Raw genomic sequence first — 18,882 nt, 5'->3', positions numbered from 1 at the left:
GCACCGGAATGGTCTCGTGGCCGTGGGATCGCGATCGGAAAATACGAACCTCTGGAGATCGCGGTAGGCGCGTCGATGACGACGTGCGGTAGCGAATACGCAATTTCTCGCGCCCTTCACGTTCACGACCGCGTGTCTCGTTATGCGTAGTATTGCGCCCGGTCGAATCTTAGATTCTGCACGCGATATTAATGGCGTCAGAGGGTTATTCGCGTTGGTTTAATTGCGTGACTTACGATTCGCGTTCGGACATTTCGATTATCCTCGCGATATCGGCCGCGTTGAGATATTATTCGCGCTAGGATGTGGTTCGCCTTAAGATGCCATTCGCGCTGACCTAATATTGCGTCTCGTTATTACTCGCGATAATCCCGTAATCTTTCTCGCGTTAATTCGAGTATATCGCGTTATGCCGAGTGTCTCGGCGCATCATTTTTCGCGTTGGACGGTCGCTGACGATCGCGTGGGTTGCGTTCGATCAGAATCACTTGCGTTAATCTCAGGTTCCGGCGTTAGGATCAATCGGTAATTTCGCGTTAGTTATAGTATGGCTCGCGGTAATTCCGCATATTTCCTCGCGTTAGTTTAGTATTTCGCGTTATGTCAAGCGCCCCGGCGCGGGCGCCTTATTCTTCGCGTTAGGATGTCCTTGGCGATATCCCATGTTGCGTTCGTTCCTTCTTGCGTTGGGACGTTATTCGCGTCACGTTTATTCTCTGCGTTAGATTAGGATTATTACTTGCGTTAGATTAATATTATTACTTGCGGTAGATTAGGATTATTACCTGCGTTAGATTAAGATTATTTGGCGACAGAATCCCTGCACGGGTTTGGACCTTGCGCTCACGCGCTCCGAGCGTGGCGCATTATCATTTCGCGGTATTTCACGCTATTATTTCGCGTTTATTTCCGTTCTGTCGTAGTCAGTCGTAATTGGTACCGATACTCTAGGTTATTGGTTCGCGAAATGTTCTGCTATTATCTGTAAAATTGTATGATCTCCATGATTTGTAAGTTTATTTTCCTCACACTCTATCTTGCTGCGTCTTCCACGCGTTCACGGAGTGAACGGAGTTTTCCGTTCATTTCTGGCGTCCGCGTGATCATAATTGGTTATTACAAAATCCGACGCCCGCGTTACTAATCACCTATCCGTTGGTTCGATTGAAGGAAGCCGCATTAGAGTAGGTAAGCTAGGCCGGTTCTAACCAAGGGGCAATGAGGGGGGGTGAGGGGCGGGGTGGTATACCGCGGGCGGGGGAGGGGGGGTACCGCGTTGTTTGCCGCGCCGCGGGCGGGGGAGGGGGGAACCGCGTTTTCGGGCGCCGCGGGCGGGGGAGGGGGGTACCGCGTTTTCGGGCGCCGCGAGGAGGGGGAGGGGGGGAACCGCGTTGTTTGCCGCGCCGCGGGCGGGGGAGGGGGGAACCGCGTTTTCGGGCGCCGCGGGCGGGGGAGGGGGAACCGCGTTTTCGGGCGCCGCGGGCGGGGGAGGGGGGAACCGCGTTTTCAGGCGCCGCGGGAGAGGGGTCCGCGGGGTGAGGGGACCCGCGTTCGCGTTTTCGGGCGCCGCGGGAGAGGGGTCCGCGGGGTGAGGGGACCCTCGTTCGCCTTTTCGCCGCGCCGCGGGGAGGGGCGACCGCGTTTTCGCCGCGCCGCGGAGTCCGCGTGCAACGGCCGCGTCGGTCCGCGTGACGTCACACGGCACGCTCCCGCTCGCGTTATCTCCCCCTCGTAGATGTTCTCTCGCGCCCCCGTCCCCCGTTCGCGCGCGTCTTCACGGTCGCGCGCGATCCCTCTCCCCCGTTCGCGGTCTCTCTCGCTCCCGGCCCCGTTCGCGTTCTCGCTCACGATCGCATATCTTTTCTTCGCCAACGATATTTAATCGTTTAGATCTTAATATTTAATTTTTAATATTACATTTAAGTAAACGATAAACGAAGACAGCTTAATTCTAATGATAGGGAATGAGATGAACGGTAAATGAAAAGGAAAAATAATTAAAAATTTTTTTTTAACCATATTATATGCATTTATTTATCATGTAGCGCATTATACACAATAGTATCGGCAGCATACGCCAACAGTTCGCAATCTATTAGCGAATTTTTATCATAAACTTCACGTAAGCTTCTAACTGCATTACATTTATCGGTAATACAATTTTGACGTAAAATTGTTACAAATTGTTTAAATTTTTCACTTACGCCGTGAACATTTTGACATAGTTGAAAATATACATTTTCGACGCAATGTTCTAGTTCGAACAGGAAGAGTACGGTTGACGGTTTCATGTACAGGCTGGTGTCGCACGATGTCAACTTTACAATATCTGCGTCACGTATTTTAACGAGTTCCAGATCTCGAAACGCTAGCGATGATGGCGCCGATGACTGCACGAGTCGCTGAATATCTGCACGTTTTTCGATGAATGTCACCCACGTTGCATGAGGCAGAATTATCCGATTGCCTCGGTTATCACCAATATGTATATCCACAGAGGACATAGGTCCCGCGTTGATTCCGACATCCAAAAATTTATACGCTGTCGATGTCAAGGCAAATCTCCTTCCCAAAATACGAGGCGTGTAGCGGGGTTTATCAAAACTGAAAAAATACAATTATGTTTATAAAAGTTTTTTTTTGCACAAGCATATACGAAAATTAGCGGTACTTACTCATTGTGCTGTTTCTCGCACGTTTCATCCTGAATCGGAACATAGTAGTTCATTATACCCTCATACATATCAAAGTGGTATCTGTAGAATCCTCGGAGCGAATGGGGATACAAATATTAGCGGACCCCATTTTATTTTGCACTCCCCACCACACTGTAAACAGAGCGCGTTTCCAATAGGCAGATGTGACAAGTTTGATCTGAAGATAATCCCATGTGTTGATCCTTCATTATAAACATCACGAACACTACCTTGAATCGTACAGCAACATGTTTTAAGGTAGCTTTGTGCAAACATACAATTGTTTGCAGTTTTACTGATATGCAATACAGAATGTTTAGGACACCGCTTGTTAGTGCAAGTGAGCACGTTTCGAAATCCAACTTCTCTGCCACGCAGCAAACGCACTATCGACGAGCAATAACGTCCATCCGTTCCCATACTCTCTTTTTACAGATATATCAATCAACTCTCAACTGCACGAGTAAATCTCGACTGCGCGCTAGAATCCTCGCAGACCATTTATACGTACAAAAATGCGAATCTTGCAAATAGCGCCAATGTATGGCTGCTGCATGGTGACCACCACCACATATATGTTAAATGTGATATCTTTGTCAAGAACATTCGTGATGAGATCACCTCATCGGGCAATAGCATCAAATATGATTTATTTTCAAAAGCATACGTGTCTCGCAATGATTTCATCGAACACGTGCAAAACTGCAAATTTTGCAATTTCGCATAAGTCAATTGCGCGATATTGTTTTCAAGAACATGTCGCGACGTGTCTCGCGATGATTTTATCGAACACGTGCAAAACTGCAAATTCTGCAATTTTACATAAGTCAATGGGGCGTTATTGTTTTCAAGAACATACATGTCTCGCGATGATTTCATCGGACACGTGCAAAACTGCAAATTTTGCAAATAGCGCCGATGTACGGCTGCTGCATTGATACAGATTAAACCATTGAAAGTTAATGTTGCGATATCGTTTTCATGAACATACGTGTCTCGCAATGATTTCATCGCACACGTGCAAAACTGCAAATTTTGCATTTTTTTCGGAAGGTGCATCCGTACGGATGCTGAGATGAAATTAGATATGTTAAGCAAACGATGCATCATTAGTAGAATATAAATTGACGAATCTGGGTGATACGCTCAGTAGTCGAGGACCGGAAGTCGCGAGTACAACAAATTGTGTCAGAAAGAGGAACATGGAGCAAGAGTTGTTGGAGCAATCCACCCTTTTAAATTCGAGGGAAGACTTTGCCGCGTGGGAGCAACGATGCGACGAGTTTATCGAATCGTTGGAAGAACAAAGCCGAATTAAACGGCCACGATTAGCGATCGGTCTCAAACAGTCGTTGGTCGCCTGTATCGCACGACTCGAAGGTCTGAAAGACTCGGTACGTCAACGTTTCGTGCATGTGGGTGCCGGATACAGTGCGAGTGAGACAGGACTCAGATGGCGCGAGATAGATACGGCCTTTGAAAGTCGTATACTGACCGGTGTGGTAATAAATTCCAAACACATCGACCCTCATCAATTTCTCAAAGATGCGAGAGACATTGTACTCATTCATGTGCGGAACGTCATGCAGCGACATGACAATGTAAAGATAAACACAATGTTTAATGGTGAATTTGTTGCGGGTGACAAACGCGCGAATAAAAGTATCGCTACGAGAAACAATGAACTTTTTCGTGAGTCTGATCTGTGTGAGTGGTACAAGCGACACGTCATCGAGCCTACCCTAGCATTGCTGGAGGAATTCCAGGAACGTGATAGCGGATGGGCTTTGTCGCGTATACTTAATTTGACTGTAAACGTAAACAAATATAATCCATTGCACGCGGGGTGTTTTGTGGGAATACCGCGAGAAATTAAATTGAAGAGAGCGGTGATAAACGTGCGATCAATGGACAATGCATGTTTCGCATGGTCAGTGACGGCTGCTCTGCATCCAGCCCAAAGACATGCAGATCTGCAATCGTCGTATCCTCATTACACGTCGGTGCTAAATCTTACAAACATTAAATTTCCAATGACGTTGGATCAAATTAAACGGTTTGAAGATCACAACGACATCTCCATCAACGTGTACGGTATCGAGAAAAAAAACAAGGAACTTGCGATCTTGCCAATACGGGTTACTGGTCGAAAGATGGGCAGGCATGTAAATCTGCTGTACGTGCAGGACGACAACGTGGGACATTTTGCATGGATCAAGAACCTGTCCCGCCTCGTGAGCTCGCAATTGAGTAAAAAAGAGCACAGGAAATACTTTTGCGATCGGTGAGTATACATCCTAATAAATAATAATTTTTACATAGAAAATATATTTAAAAAAAATTCTTTATTTACAGATGCTTGCACTACTTCGGCTCCAGCGAGAAATTGGAAGCCCACACCGTCGACTGTCAGGAGATGAACGACTGCGCGATCAAGTTACCGAGCGATAACGACAAGTGGTTGGCTTTCAAGAATCACGGCAGGAAGGAACGAGTTCCGTTTATCGTATACGCCGACCTTGAATGTACCCTGGAGAAGATGGAAGCGGATCCGGAAACGTCCAGGTACACATATCAACATCATCGCGTGTTTAGCATAGGGTACTACGTGCGCTGCTCGTACGACGACTCGCTATCAATGTATCGGTTTCGTCGCGATAAGGATTGCGTCGCGTGGTTCGCCGAGGAGCTAAAACGTTTAGCTCACGACGTAAAGACAATCTTGTCCACTAATATACCCATGGCGAATTTCACGCGAGACGAGTGGGAAAAGTTTAACAGCGCAACGCATTGTCACGTGTGCGAAAAACCGTTCGAGCCAGACGACGTGCGAGTACGCGATCATTGTCATCTGACCGGTCAGTACAGAGGTCCCGCGCACTCAAACTGTAATCTGAACTACAAAGATTCGCATTGCATTCCCATAGTTTTTCATAATTTATCTGGCTACGACGCACATTTTATTATAACGGAAATAGCAACAGCGTACGAAGGACATGTAGACTTGCTCCCAATCACAAAAGAGAAATACATTTCATTTACAAAAAACGTTAAAAGCACCGAAGATAAAGATAAGAAAACTTGCGTCAAATTGCGATTTATCGATTCGTACAAGTTTCTCACCGCTAGTCTCGACAAATTGGCATCTTATCTAAGCAAGGATAAACTGCGAATATTGCAACGCGAATTTTGTAAAATATCCGCAGAAAATTTTGATTTGCTGACACGAAAAGGCGTATTTCCGTATGAGTACATTGACTGCGTCGAAAAGTTGGAGGACTCGTGTTTACCACCGCGCGACTCGTTTTATAGTTCATTGACAGGTGACACCGTATCCGAGAGCGATTACGCGCACGCCGTCAACGTCTGGCAGCGGTTCTCCATTCGAACGCTCGGTGACTACAGCGATTTATATCTCAAAACCGATGTCTTGCTGTTGGCCGATATCTTTGAAAATTTTCGCGATAGCTGCGTCGCGAGTTATGGACTCGATCCGGCATATTATTATACTCTACCAGGTTTTACGTGGGACGCTATGTTGAAGCATACGCGTATCAATTTCGAATTGCTCACCGACATTGACATGGTCATGTTTATCGAACGCGGTATACGCGGCGGTTTGAGTCAATGTTCAAACAGATACGCGCTGGCCAACAACAAGTACATGCAGTCGTACGATCCATCGAAACCGTCGTCATATCTGATGTATTTTGACGTAAACAACTTATACGGCTGGGCAATGTGTCAACCATTGCCTTACGCAGATTTTCAATGGGTCGACGACGTAACCGATTTTAATGTTATGGATGTTGCGGTGGATTCCACGATAGGCTACATTCTCGAAGTCGACTTGGAATATCCGCAACATCTTCACGACGCGCACACTGACCTACCATTCTGTCCGACGCGTGATAAACCACCCCGTAAGCGGCAGGACAAGCTCCTCGCAACATTATACGATAAGAAACGTTATGTAATACATTATCGCAACCTGCAGCAGTGTACTCGTCACGGTCTCCGTATATCAAAGATTCACCGCATATTGAAATTCGCGCAATCTCCATGGCTTCGCGATTATATAGAACTTAATACGAAATTTAGAACATTGGCCAAGAATGATTTCGAGAAAAATTTATACAAATTGATGAACAATGCTGTGTTTGGCAAAACCATGGAGAATGTGCGCAATCACGTTGACGTGCGACTCGTGACTCATTGGGAGGGTAGATACGGCGCGGAGGCATTGATCGCGAAACCAAATTTTCATAGCCGAAGCGTCTTTTCGGAGAATTTAGTAGCAATAGAAATGCGAAAACTCGAGGTGAAGTTCGACAAACCAATCTACGTGGGTATGTGCATCCTCGATATATCCAAGACATGTTTGTACGAATTTCATCACGAGTACATGTTACCGCTGTATCGCGACAAGTGTAAAGTCACGTACACCGATACTGACAGTCTCATTTATCACATCGAGTGCGAAGATGTGTATGACACCATGAAGCGCCACATTATTAGATTTGACACAAGCGATTACGCGGTCGATAATGCGTACGGTATCCCACTCGCCAATAAAAAAGTTCCGGGCTTAATGAAAGACGAAAATAACGGTGCGATAATGACCGAATTCGTCGGGCTTAGAGCAAAGATGTACGCCTTGCGAGTAGACGGTATGAAAGATACGAAAAAAGCTAAAGGTGTTAAGAGTAACGTCGTAGCCAGGTCGATAACATTCGACGATTACACGCGGTGTCTGCGCGACGAAATTGAAATGACACGACAGCAGACCTGCATAAGATCCAAACAGCACGAGGTATACACCGTGTCCGAAACGAAAATAGCTCTAAGTCCGTACGATGATAAACGATACATTATACCCGGTTCTACCGAGACGCTGCCATGGGGGCATTATAAAATACCACTGTAAAATACAATTGTAAATACATTTAGATATTTATGTAAATAAATGACTCATTTGTATGTATAATATGTTTTTATATTGTAATAAATTTTTACAATACATTATTCTTGTGTATCCATGAATTGTGTGAATTATCAAATCCTAACCACTTTACATAAACCTCATCCCCCCTTTTGCGCAAAACTTTTTCAACGAGATACACGTCGGGATTTGCAACGCAATGTAACTCGTATTCGTAGAAGCCGCCGGCGACGGGTTTTCCGCAGGAATCTTCCAACAGATACGTCACGGGATTAGTTTTCTGCACTTTGACGATTCTAAACACCTCCGTGGTCCAATTTGGCGTGTATCCTTTCTCGAAGATTGTCTTGAATTTACTCACGCGTACCGAGTCGCCCACTTTGAATCGCGCGGGAGCAGCGATCTTTACGTGGCTGTACACCGTTGTTAGGAGCTTGTCGGCGATCGCGGGGGTAACATCGATGGGTCGCATACCGATAGTTCGATGCTTTCGCGCGTTGTAATCCGATACGAGACCCGGCAGCGAGTCGATCCATTTGTAATTTCCGTTGAGCGTAAACATTTTCCACATATCGTTCTTGAGCGTGCGATTGAATCGTTCGACGACCGATGCCTTCATTACGGAATAGGTCGAATAGTGATTGATATTATGTTTCTTCAAGAGTTTCTGCACGTTTGCGTTGTAAAATTCTTTGCCCTTGTCAGTCTGCAGATTTTTCGGACATCTTCCGCCGTCTCGAATTATTTTCGCTATCGCCGTAGTAACCTCGGTTCCGCTCTTGGCCTTGAGCGGTACGGCCCATGCGTGCTTGCTCAGCACGTCGATAACGGTGAGTATGTAGTAGTAGCCTCTGTTGAATCGCGTGTATGGACGCATCTCGACCACATCCGCCTGCCACAGGTCATCGTATCCGCGCACTATGACGCGTCTTCGCGAAAAATTTCTTCTCGCAGGAGCGTGTAGTTCTTCCACCAGCCTCCGTTTCTCAGTTGATTGCTTCTTACTAGCCATGACGCTGACGCGCAACTGACGCAGAGATCAGATGTACGTTCTTATCTATTCGCGATGATTCGCAATTACATCTTGAATCATCTTTTGAAGTTCGTTTAGGGTAATTTGCACGTTATTCTGGAATGCGGCCATCTTTCTCTCGATTTCATCCTGCTGATCTTTCAAAATTTGCACGCTCTGCTGCACGTAACGTTTATTGGCGGCATCGCCATCATCTACAGGCGGCGCTATCCGTCGAATCTTGCGCGATTTCGCGTCAAAGTCGGTGGCGACCATGCAAAGAGCGTTATCGCGCACGTAATTTCTGATTAATCCGCTCCATTGATAGTACGGTTCCGCACCGCCTCTTCCGAGCGATATACCAAACTTGTTGATCGGCATTTCGATGTTGATTGAACGACTCGCCGACGCGCGGTTTAATTTATAATAAGTCCAGCCTCGCGAAGTTCCTCGATAATCGACAGGATCTCGTTATCGTGACCGGTGTGACCCGCTAGGCGCGAAGCTTCGAGCAATCGGAGACGATCTACAAGCTCGTTGGGATCGTCCCAATGAACATAGTCGATCTTGTTGTCGTTTAATGTCATGGCACGCGGTATACCTTTTCCAGCTTTTTTACCCGAAATCGACGATGCAATTATATGGTCGATCTTGTTGCCGTTTAATGTCATGGCACGCGGTATACCTTTTCCAGCTTTTTTACCCGAAATCAACGGTGCGATTATTTGTGTGTACTTGTATCCCCTGTTGCCATTTATTCGAGCGTGAGCATCATAATTGCGCTTATGAGCACTTGTCGTCAACAGAATGCTCTTGTATGTTTGCATATCGTCCACCGTGTAGATATCGTCATTGGGAAATTTCTTAAAGATCAACTCGTAAAGACCGCGTGTGCCAGCGTATCGTATGCCGTCGATAATTATGTTGTCCGCGTTGTTCACGTCAAAACGTTTATTACCGAGCATCATTCCATCGTTGCTGAAATAAACGCCGTATACGGTGTCTATACCGCTTTCTTGATCGCCGCTCAGAACTGCCCCGACGTACTTTTGACCCAATAGACCAAAGTGATCTCGCAACGTTTCTCGACCTTCAGATGTTTGCAACTGCTGTCGAATGGACGTCACGAGTGAGTCATCCGTGGTTTCGAAAACATCTTCGTTTGCGAGTGATTCGAGTATTGTGGGCCGCACGGAAGGCGCAGAGGTTATCGGTGGTTCATTCAATGGACCTGTCGATCGTTTCGATTTATGCGGTTGTAAAATTTTGGTTATTTCGCTCAAATTAGATGGCACATTTATCGATCGTTTCAACGTAACCGGAGTTGAAGCCATTACAGAGTCGTTAAACGAGGCGTTTGGTCGTTTTCGTTTGAACTTTGGCTCTTCGTCTTCCCACGCCGTTTCATTCTCAATCTTTGACACGTCAGATTCTTTGCCAACGGTGTTTTCGGCAATCTGCCTTAGAGGCTCGATGATGGGCTTAAAGTGTCTCTCCAACGCGATATCTTCCTCCATTTTACCTGTTTTCAAGGCGTGATACTTTTTGCGAATCGAATCGCTCGTTTTCGCAATTTGATTTGCTATTCTCTCGCGCTCTCTAATCTCCTCGCCGCTGTCCATGTTGCGATAACGTTGTTCAATCGGCGCGTCGACAACAACTAACCGCGTTTCGGTATCGCAAAGTCGTTAAATCCTTTTCTGTATCGACCATTCGAAATCGCGCTGTCCTTGTCTATCACCACGAATCCATACTTTTGTTGCCAACATGTATCACACAATTTGCTGAAATCATCGTATGACATATCTGTGTTTACGTGATCGTTGAATATGTGTTTCAGATTGGTACCATCCTGTTTAAACAGAATCAATAAATTCGCGTTGTCGCGTATAAGATGCTTCGGTATCTTTGCATACGTCTGACAAAGATAGAAGGAGTCAACGTCGGCGTGTCGGCCCATTGCAAAGTATTCTCTTATCGTATCCTGCTTGTCGCATGCCACGTCATCAAAGATAAAAATAGAATTCGGGAGCGCCTCGCTCGGTGGAATGACGTCACTGTTATTCGAGAACGTAAAGTAGCCGATTTCTTCTATCGGTGTTAGTATATTCTCCAAATATCGGTATTTCGACTGTTGCAACGATTTCGAGTACACATACACGTTCTCGAAACGTACACCGTGCGGACTTTCCAGCAAGCTTATCAAGACGTTTGTCTTGCCGCAATTCGACGGACCGCAGATGATACCACGTATAGAAATCGGTAGCATGTCTCCATGTTTGCGTACCTCTTTCGTTAACTGTATCCTATCGTCAAAGTTTGTCACTTTGATCGTCCGCGATTGTCGTACAAACCGCATTTTACCTCCCCTCCACAACGAATGAAAAACAGTATCGAGAAAGCTGGCCTATTTATAGAGGCGCGTAGAGCTGAGTTGCTCAGTCTTTAAAATGTTTTTGCTCATGTCGGATAACAGCGATATTTACGATTTAACCGTCGAGCAGTTAAAGTATATACCAAAGGTCATTCTACTACGGCAGTTTTATAATCATATAGATTATTTGTGGGATAAGCTTCCCGAACATATCAAGGCAGATTCGGAGGTTCAGCAATACCGTCGCTGTTTAATACATTATAATTTGTCGTGTCAGCAAACGCACATCGACGGTCCGCCGCCGTTGATAAAAAACTGTGGCGAATGCCGCCGAAGATAGGTCGAGGTCTGTTGAATCGCGCGATAAACGCGCTTCCGATCGAATTACACATTCCCGGCTATCAATTTTGCGGTCCGGGAACTCATTTAGAAACACGATTGGCAAGAGGTGATCGGGGTATTAATCCATTGGACGCAGCGTGTCGCGAGCACGACATAGCCTACTCGCGTAGCAGCGATCTCGCAGAACGACACGTGGCAGACAATATACTTGCCGCGAAAGCGCGAAAACGTGTCACCGCGAACGATTCGACTCTCGGAGAGAGAGCTGCAGCTACAGCCGTCTGGGCGGCCATGAAGGCTAAAACGAAACTCGGTATGGGTTTGAAAACGAAGAAAAAGAAGAAGAACAAGCGAATACTTCCGATAGCGAAACGCGGTGGTATCCTACCGATCCTGCCGTTATTAGGGGTTCTCGGTTCGTTGGTCGGCGGAGCGGCGGGAGTCGCAAAGGCCGTGAACGATAACAAAGCCGCGCGACGTCAGCTGGAAGAGATGCAACGTCACAATCGCGCCATGGAAGGTCACGGACTTTATCTCGCTCCATACAAACGCGGACGGGGAGTCTCGAGAAAAAAAAAAACGTCGAAGAGACGCTAAAAATCCCCAAGGGCGTAACTACCAACGTACAACTGCAACAATTGGCAAAACGTATGCGCATTCCATATTTTAGAGGTATTTTCATGCGCGACTCGTTACCGATCGGCGGTGTACGTCGAAACGAAAGCGGTATCGTGAATTTGGATAATACTGAGGGACCGGGTACTCACTGGGTGGCGTACGCGAAGAGGGGAGATCGTGCCATATATTTCGACAGTTTTGGCAATCTTCGACCACCGAGAGAATTGGCGCAGTATCTAAAGAACAATGTAATAGAGTACAATCGCACGCCATATCAGCGATACGATCAGAGCAATTGTGGACAACTGTGTCTGCGTTTTCTACAGTCGGCTGACAATCAATTTAAAGACCGGCGTTACGCTGTTTAATCTCAGTATTCATTCAAACATGTCACTGACATTTACGCTCACCGGCAAGAGCAGCATCCTCGCGGTAAGCTACTTTCCCGCCGTGGATTTGAGCGATGGCGATTACGAGCTCGGTCTGACAGATTTTGAAACCTATCACACGATACCGAATGTAAATTCGTCGAACAATAAATTCTACTATGACGACGACAAGGAGATTACCATTCCCGAAGGATCGTACGAACTGCGTGATATAGACATGTATCTGAAACGCGCTCTTTTATGGGATCAATCCAATAATGTCTCGATAAACGAAGATGAATCGCACCCATTGATTATTCGGGCTAATAACAATACGATGAAGAGCGAGATCAAGTGCGCTTATCGGATAAATTTCACCAAACCGAACAACATTGGATCGCTGCTGGGATTTTCAGCGAATCGCGTGCTGGAGTCGCGACAATGGCACGAATCGGATGTTCCGATAAATATCATCAACGTAAACATCATTCGCATAGAGTGTAACGTGACCGCGGGTGCGTACAGCAACGACAAGTACGTGCACACGATACACGAGTTTTCACCGAGTGTGCCTCCAGGATATAAGATATCGGAAACGCCGGCACAGATCATTTACCTTCCGATCATCGTACGGAGCATTTCGGACTTGACGCTTCGCGTCGTGGATCAGGACGGCCGATTGATTGATTTTCGTGGAGAGGAGATCACCGTTAGACTGCATGTACGAAGACGACAGCGATAACGTGAGATGCTCGTACTGAACGAAGCTGAGCAGGTGCAACAGACGAGAAACAAAATTAGAGAGACAATCCGATCGCCAAAGAAGAAACTCACTGCGTCGAACGTTGAATTTCTGAAATCATTGGGTTTTGTCGTACGAAATGGCTAATATCTTAAACATTGGAGGTGAACCGATCTTTGACGACAGCGTCGTCAAGATTGAGACACACACGTACAATCCGTACGCCAACACAACGTTTGGACATAACGATGAGATAAGAATACCCATACAACAGCAGGATTTATACACGTTGCCGTGCGAGAGCTTTCTCTACGTTGAAGGAAGATTGACGATAAAGAAAAGGGATGACGAGTCTCAGGCAACGCTTGCGAATAATTGTGCAGCGTTCATGTTCGATGAGATTCGATACGAGCTCAACGGTGTGGAGATTGATCGCAACAGAAACGTTGGAATAACCAGTACCATCAAGAACTATGTATCGCTATCGTATAATGATTCTCAACTCATGCGGAATGCTGGATGGGACGTTTCATCGAGCATACCGGAAGGATACTTCAATTTTTGCGTACCGCTCAAGAGGTTGCTGGGCTTTTGCGAGGATTACAAACGCGTGGTTGTTAACGCTCGTCACGAATTAATTTTGATACGAGCGCGCAGCGACAACAATTGCATTGTGGGAAATCCGGCGACGGAGCCGGAAATTGAATTGTTTAAAGTACAGTGGCGAATGCCTCACGTCACATTAAACGAGATCAATAAGCTATCCATGCTACGGGCCTTGGAAAGCGGGCGATATCTTAGTGTTAGTTTCCGTTCGTGGGATCTGTACGAGTACCCCATGTTGCAGAGCACGACCAAGCATTCGTGGGCCGTCAAAACGGCGACTCAGCTGGAGAAGCCGCGATACGTTATCTTTGCGCTGCAGACCGGGCGCAAGAATATCATGTCTCAAAATGTTAGCGTATTCGATGACTGTAACTTGACCAACGTGAAACTTTATCTAAACTCTGAATTTTATCCGTACGACGACTTGAATCTGGATTTTGGCAAAAATCGATACGCCGTCCTTTTCGATATGTATGCGCGTTTTCGTAAAGCTTATTACGGATACGATTCCAGTGATACGCTTTGCAGCTTGTATACATTCCTGATGGAAGGACCTTTTGTTGTCATCGATTGCTCGCGACAAAACGAATCTGTCAAGAGCGCCACCGTGGATGTGCGAATAGAATTTGACTGCAAAGAGAATGTACCGGCAAATACTACCGCCTATTGCCTCATCTTGCATGATCGTGTAATCGAATACTGTCCATTGTCGAACGTAGTGCGCAAAATCATGTAAATTGCAATATCAGCGGGTATTGCGATATAAGAAGCATTGATGTACCGCGATAAGATACAGATTGCTCCGTCGTTTCGTCATGATCGTACCAACGTTTGTCGATCTGCAAGGCTTCACCGTCGGGATGAAATTTGTCGTAAAGGAGGTGGCGGTTCTGAGAAACGGGACCGTTTTGGCACATTACATTTTTACATGTCCCATGCCATGGAGTCTCCTCACGAAATCCGACAAATCATGCGCTTCTTGGTTGATTGCAAATCACCATGGACTACGATGGGAGGATGGAAACGTGCCATACAGCATGGCGAAACATTTAATTACATCGGTCGTGCTTGGAGAGGGTGACGAGACGTCGACTCTTGTGTACGTCAAGGGATGCCAGAAACGAGAATGGCTGGTGGATTTACTTGAGAATAAAGCTAGAAAAAATCTAAACATTGAGACTTTGGATGCCGATTACGAAGATATCGAATCTTTAAATAATCTAGATGTTACTAATACTATAAGATGTGAAAAACATGTTAAGAATTGCGCATTACAAAATGTATTAAAAATATGTAACTGGTGGTCGCGACACCAGAAAAAATTATAATTTTTTTTTAAATAAACTATATATGTATATATAAAATGTTTTATTTCCTTTTCCCACATAGTTTGTAATATAATATAGATGTTTTAGTTGTTTAAAAGCTATTCAAAAGCTGTTTTAGCTGTTCAAAAGCTGTTTTTAGTTGTTTGATAGTTGTTTGATAGCTGTTTTTAAAGCTGTTTTAGTTGTTTTTAGTTGTTTTTAGTTGTTTGATAGTTGTTTTTAGTTGTTTCTAAAGATGTTTTTAGTTGTTTTTAGTTGTTTCTAAAGATGTTTTTAAAGCTGTTTTAGTTGTTTTTAGTTGTTTTTAGTTGTTTGTTAGTTGTTTTTAGTTGTTTTTAGTTGTTTGATAGTTGTTTTTAGTTGTTTTTAGTTGTTTGATAGTTGTTTTTAGTTGTTTTTAGTTGTTTCTAAAGATGTTTTTAAAGCTGTTTTAGTTGTTTTTAGTTGTTTGTTAGTTGTTTTTAGTTGTTTGATAGTTGTTTTTAGTTGTTTTTAGTTGTTTCTAAAGATGTTTTTAGTTGTTTTTAGTTGTTTTTAGTTGTTTCTAAAGATGTTTTTAAAGCTGTTTTAGTTGTTTTTAGTTGTTTGATAGTTGTTTTTAGTTGTTTTTAGTTGTTTTTAAAGATGTTTTTAGTAGTTTTTAGTTGTTTCTAAAGATGTTTTTAGTTGTTTTTAGTTGTTTTTAGCTGTTTCTAAAGATGTTTTTAGTTGTTTTTAGTTGTTTTTAGTTGTTTTTAGTTGTTTTTAGTTGTTTGATAGCTGTTTTTAGTTGTTGTTTGATAGCTGTTTTAAAGAAGTTTGATAGCGGTTCAATAGCAGTTATACAGATTAAACCATTGAAAGTTAATGGCGCGATATCGTTTTCATGAACATACGTGTCTCGCGGTGACTTCATTGCACACGTGCAAAACTGCACATTGTAGATTTTTCGTGAGGCCCAAATGTATGGATGCTGAGATCATGGTGAAATTAGATATGATAAACAAACGATGTGACAATAGTGGGATATAGAAGGATGAATTTGATGGTACGCTCAGTAGTCGAGGACTAGAAGTCGTGAGTGCAATACCGCGATTTTTTCTTTTTAACGCGATATGAGCGACGAGTACATAAAATTGTGCAAACCGGTGCTCAATTGTAAATTCAAAATCGTGAAAATCAGCGAACCGCGGATGAGAAATTGTTGCAGATTGAAATTGTGGAGAGTCGACGTAGCGCGATATTTGATCCGTCGCGAATTGGGAATCGCCGATCTCCGATCGAACCGGGAGTTTCTCAACAGCGAATTTGATTGGAAAAGAAACTTCGGATAATCGATCATTTATTCTGTGCGTCGTGTGGAGGTCCACTACATCAAATAATGCCGTGTAATCTCTGTTCAATTTGCACTGTTTGTGATTGATAGTGCTACGTGGCAAAGACATGGTGTTCGAAGGCTGTCTGTATTGCATATCAATAAAACTGCAGTTTATGCTTACAGCTTCTTTCATGTGTTGCTTTTTTCTAACTTATCTGTGTTCAAAACTGTAAATATTTTGTATAAAATCATTGTTGTGTTGCAAATTGCCGAAGGTGTCTGACTCAAGAGCCAGGGGTTTCAGGTTGAAATCAAGCGGTGGTAAGCAAATTTTCTATTTGTAGTTTTCGCATAATTTCTGAACGAGACCGCGAACGGGGGAGAGGGATCGCGCGCGACCGTGAAGACGCGCGCGAACGGGGGACGGGGGCGCGAGAGAACATCTACGAGGGGGAGATAACGCGAGCGGGAGCGTGCCGTGTGACGTCACGCGGACCGACGCGGCCGTTGCACGCGGACTCCGCGGCGCGCGGCGAAAACGCGGTCGCCCCTCCCCGCGGCGCGGCGAAAAGGCGAACGAGGGTCCCCTCACCCCGCGGACCCCTCTCCCGCGGCGCCCGAAAACGCGAACGCGGGTCCCCTCACCCCGCGGACCCCTCTTCCGCGGCGCCCGAAAACGCGGTTCCCCCCTCCCCCGCCCGCGGCGCCCGAAAACGCGGTTCCCCCCTCCCCCTCCTCGCGGCGCCCGAAAACGCGGTACCCCCTCCCCCTCCTCGCGGCGCCCGAAAACGCGGTTCCCCCCTCCCCCGCCCGCGGCGCCCGAAAACGCGGTTCCCCCCTCCCCCGCCCGCGGCACCCGAAAACGCGGTACCCCCCCCCCCGCGGTATACCCCCCGCCCCTCACCCCCCCTCATTGCCCCTTGGTTAGAACCGGCCTAGCTTACCTACTCATTAGCATTTACTGTTCATCCGGGGATTATTACAGAATAAATGTTATTCTTTATTTGTTAATGGCTTGAGTTACAACATTCTTTATTAGGCGTCACCCCGCCGAATACTGCGCTGCCCTTCATCAACCCCGCCCTGCTATTAGGTCGAGCTAGCCATTCCCTCGCACACCGACTTATTTCGTTTTGCGTCTCGTTTTTGGTTTCTCGCGATTTCGCGGACGCGAATCCACGCGTCTGGCGCCCAACAATAAAATCGCTTCGTGGAGTGTCGGAGGTGCGAGAGAATCACCGGAGAGGCCTATCATCCCGCTCTCCCTTCCCCTTTTGATCCGGCACATGCCCCGGGCCGTTCCGGGAGTGAAAAAGTCGTGACAGTAGGTATGTGTGTATGTATATATGTATGTATATATACACTCATAATTTTAAAAGTACTTTATTAAAAAATACTTTTTTATAGTGCTTTGAAAAGCTCTCGAAGTAAGCTGTAAAAATATACAATGAAAAATAGAGGTTTCAATTTCAATGTTTTGAAAGTATGTGCGTGTGCATGTGTGCGCATTACGTGCGTGCGTGTATAATGTTAGAAATGTTGTGATAGCACTAACTTTCGTAATTTTTGAGATATCGGGCTTAATTTTTTTTTAAATGTAGAGTAAGAGAGATTGGGGCAAACTTGACATTGGAGCAAACTTGACACTAGGTTTTTTGCCAATTTAAATCTATTGTAGAAACTTGCCTTTTCTACTGTAAATGCGTTTTTATGTGCAGTATTATCAACGGAATTTGGTGACATTATGAGTTATGATGTAATTTTTAGCACGACATAAGCGTTTTTAATGGTGAAAAGTAATTTTTTTAATTTCTCGAAAATTTCTTTCATTGAGTTTTACTCTTACAAACCTATATGTAAGTGATTTTGACGGGAAATTTGATGCTCTATACTAATCCGATAATAGTTTTTGTATATTTTCAAAATTTTCATGTTTTTGTAGTGAAAAAAAAGTGAAAAATGAGGTTCGAGGCAAAATCGACACCACGCCATTTCATTAGCTCCTAATAACAAACGATAGTTGTTATACAGCTATATGACTCATGATAAATGTAGGGGAGACCGGGGCTAAACCGCCAACGGGGTTGAACCGCCAAATCAAATATCTCGGAACCTGTATATTGTGCGAACTCGCTATTAACATTGTAAACGCTGCTTATGGTACCCATGTGACCAACGGAGTTTCGGCAGGGTACCTGCCGTGTTATGATTTTTACGAGGGCAAACGTGTTTTCGGAAGGTGAAAGTGAAATTTTCTGCGCGTGGAAATATTGTAATATCTGCAATAATATTTGCTCTCCAAATCTCGAGGTACGTGATTATAAAGAGTAATGCATGCTGAACACGAATCCAGTGTAGTTTTTTTATTATCGTTGATGTCTAATATTTCGTGGGCGATCAAACCTGAAACTTATGTTTGGGGCTTATCCGCCAGTAAGCACCCGGGGCTGGTCCGCCAGTCTCGTCACTGTGGCGCGCCGGGCGCACGACTTCAGCTCACGGCGATTTCAGGTTAGGTTGTGACCGGACGGCACAAGGTAGACCCGATACACGCGGT

General features: G+C 45.2%; 2 protein-coding genes across 2 annotated transcripts; one reads left to right on the top strand and one right to left on the bottom strand.

The window, feature by feature from the left end:
• Positions 1–1,908: 1,908 nt before the first annotated feature.
• On the bottom strand, positions 1,909–3,176 carry LOC139785547 (uncharacterized). Its single transcript, XM_071724715.1, has 2 exons — positions 2,676–3,176; positions 1,909–2,604 (listed from the first exon to the last, which is right to left on the bottom strand). Exons 1-2 carry the CDS (start codon positions 2,741–2,743, stop codon positions 2,031–2,033), a joined length of 642 nt encoding a protein of 213 aa, XP_071580816.1. The 5' UTR covers positions 2,744–3,176; the 3' UTR covers positions 1,909–2,030.
• A 722-nt stretch (positions 3,177–3,898) lies between these two features.
• On the top strand, positions 3,899–4,991 carry LOC139785545 (uncharacterized). The gene has a single exon (XM_071724713.1). The coding sequence runs from the start codon at positions 3,899–3,901 to the stop codon at positions 4,982–4,984; it is 1,086 nt and encodes a 361-aa protein (XP_071580814.1). The 3' UTR covers positions 4,985–4,991.
• The last annotated feature ends 13,891 nt before the right edge of the window (positions 4,992–18,882 follow it).

This window comes from Temnothorax nylanderi, unplaced genomic scaffold, assembly GCF_030848795.1.
Source record: "Temnothorax nylanderi isolate EJ_2023f unplaced genomic scaffold, tnyl_v1.0 TNYL_tig0825_pilon, whole genome shotgun sequence".
NCBI classification, from domain to species: Eukaryota; Metazoa; Arthropoda; class Insecta; order Hymenoptera; family Formicidae; genus Temnothorax; species Temnothorax nylanderi.
Note: the sequence above shows the minus strand (reverse complement) of the source record. Positions and strands in the feature narration are given on the sequence as shown.

Bases quoted from the DNA above. Each gene is read 5' to 3' on its own strand.
- LOC139785547 (XM_071724715.1), bottom strand. From the start codon at position 2,743: ATGTATGAGGGTATAATGAACTACTATGTTCCGATTCAGGATGAAACG. The intron at 2,605-2,675 runs GTAAGTACCGCT...GTATTTTTTCAG, and splicing joins TGCGAGAAACAGCACAATGA to TTTTGATAAACCCCGCTACA.
- LOC139785545 (XM_071724713.1), top strand. From the start codon at position 3,899: ATGGAGCAAGAGTTGTTGGAGCAATCCACCCTTTTAAATTCGAGGGAA.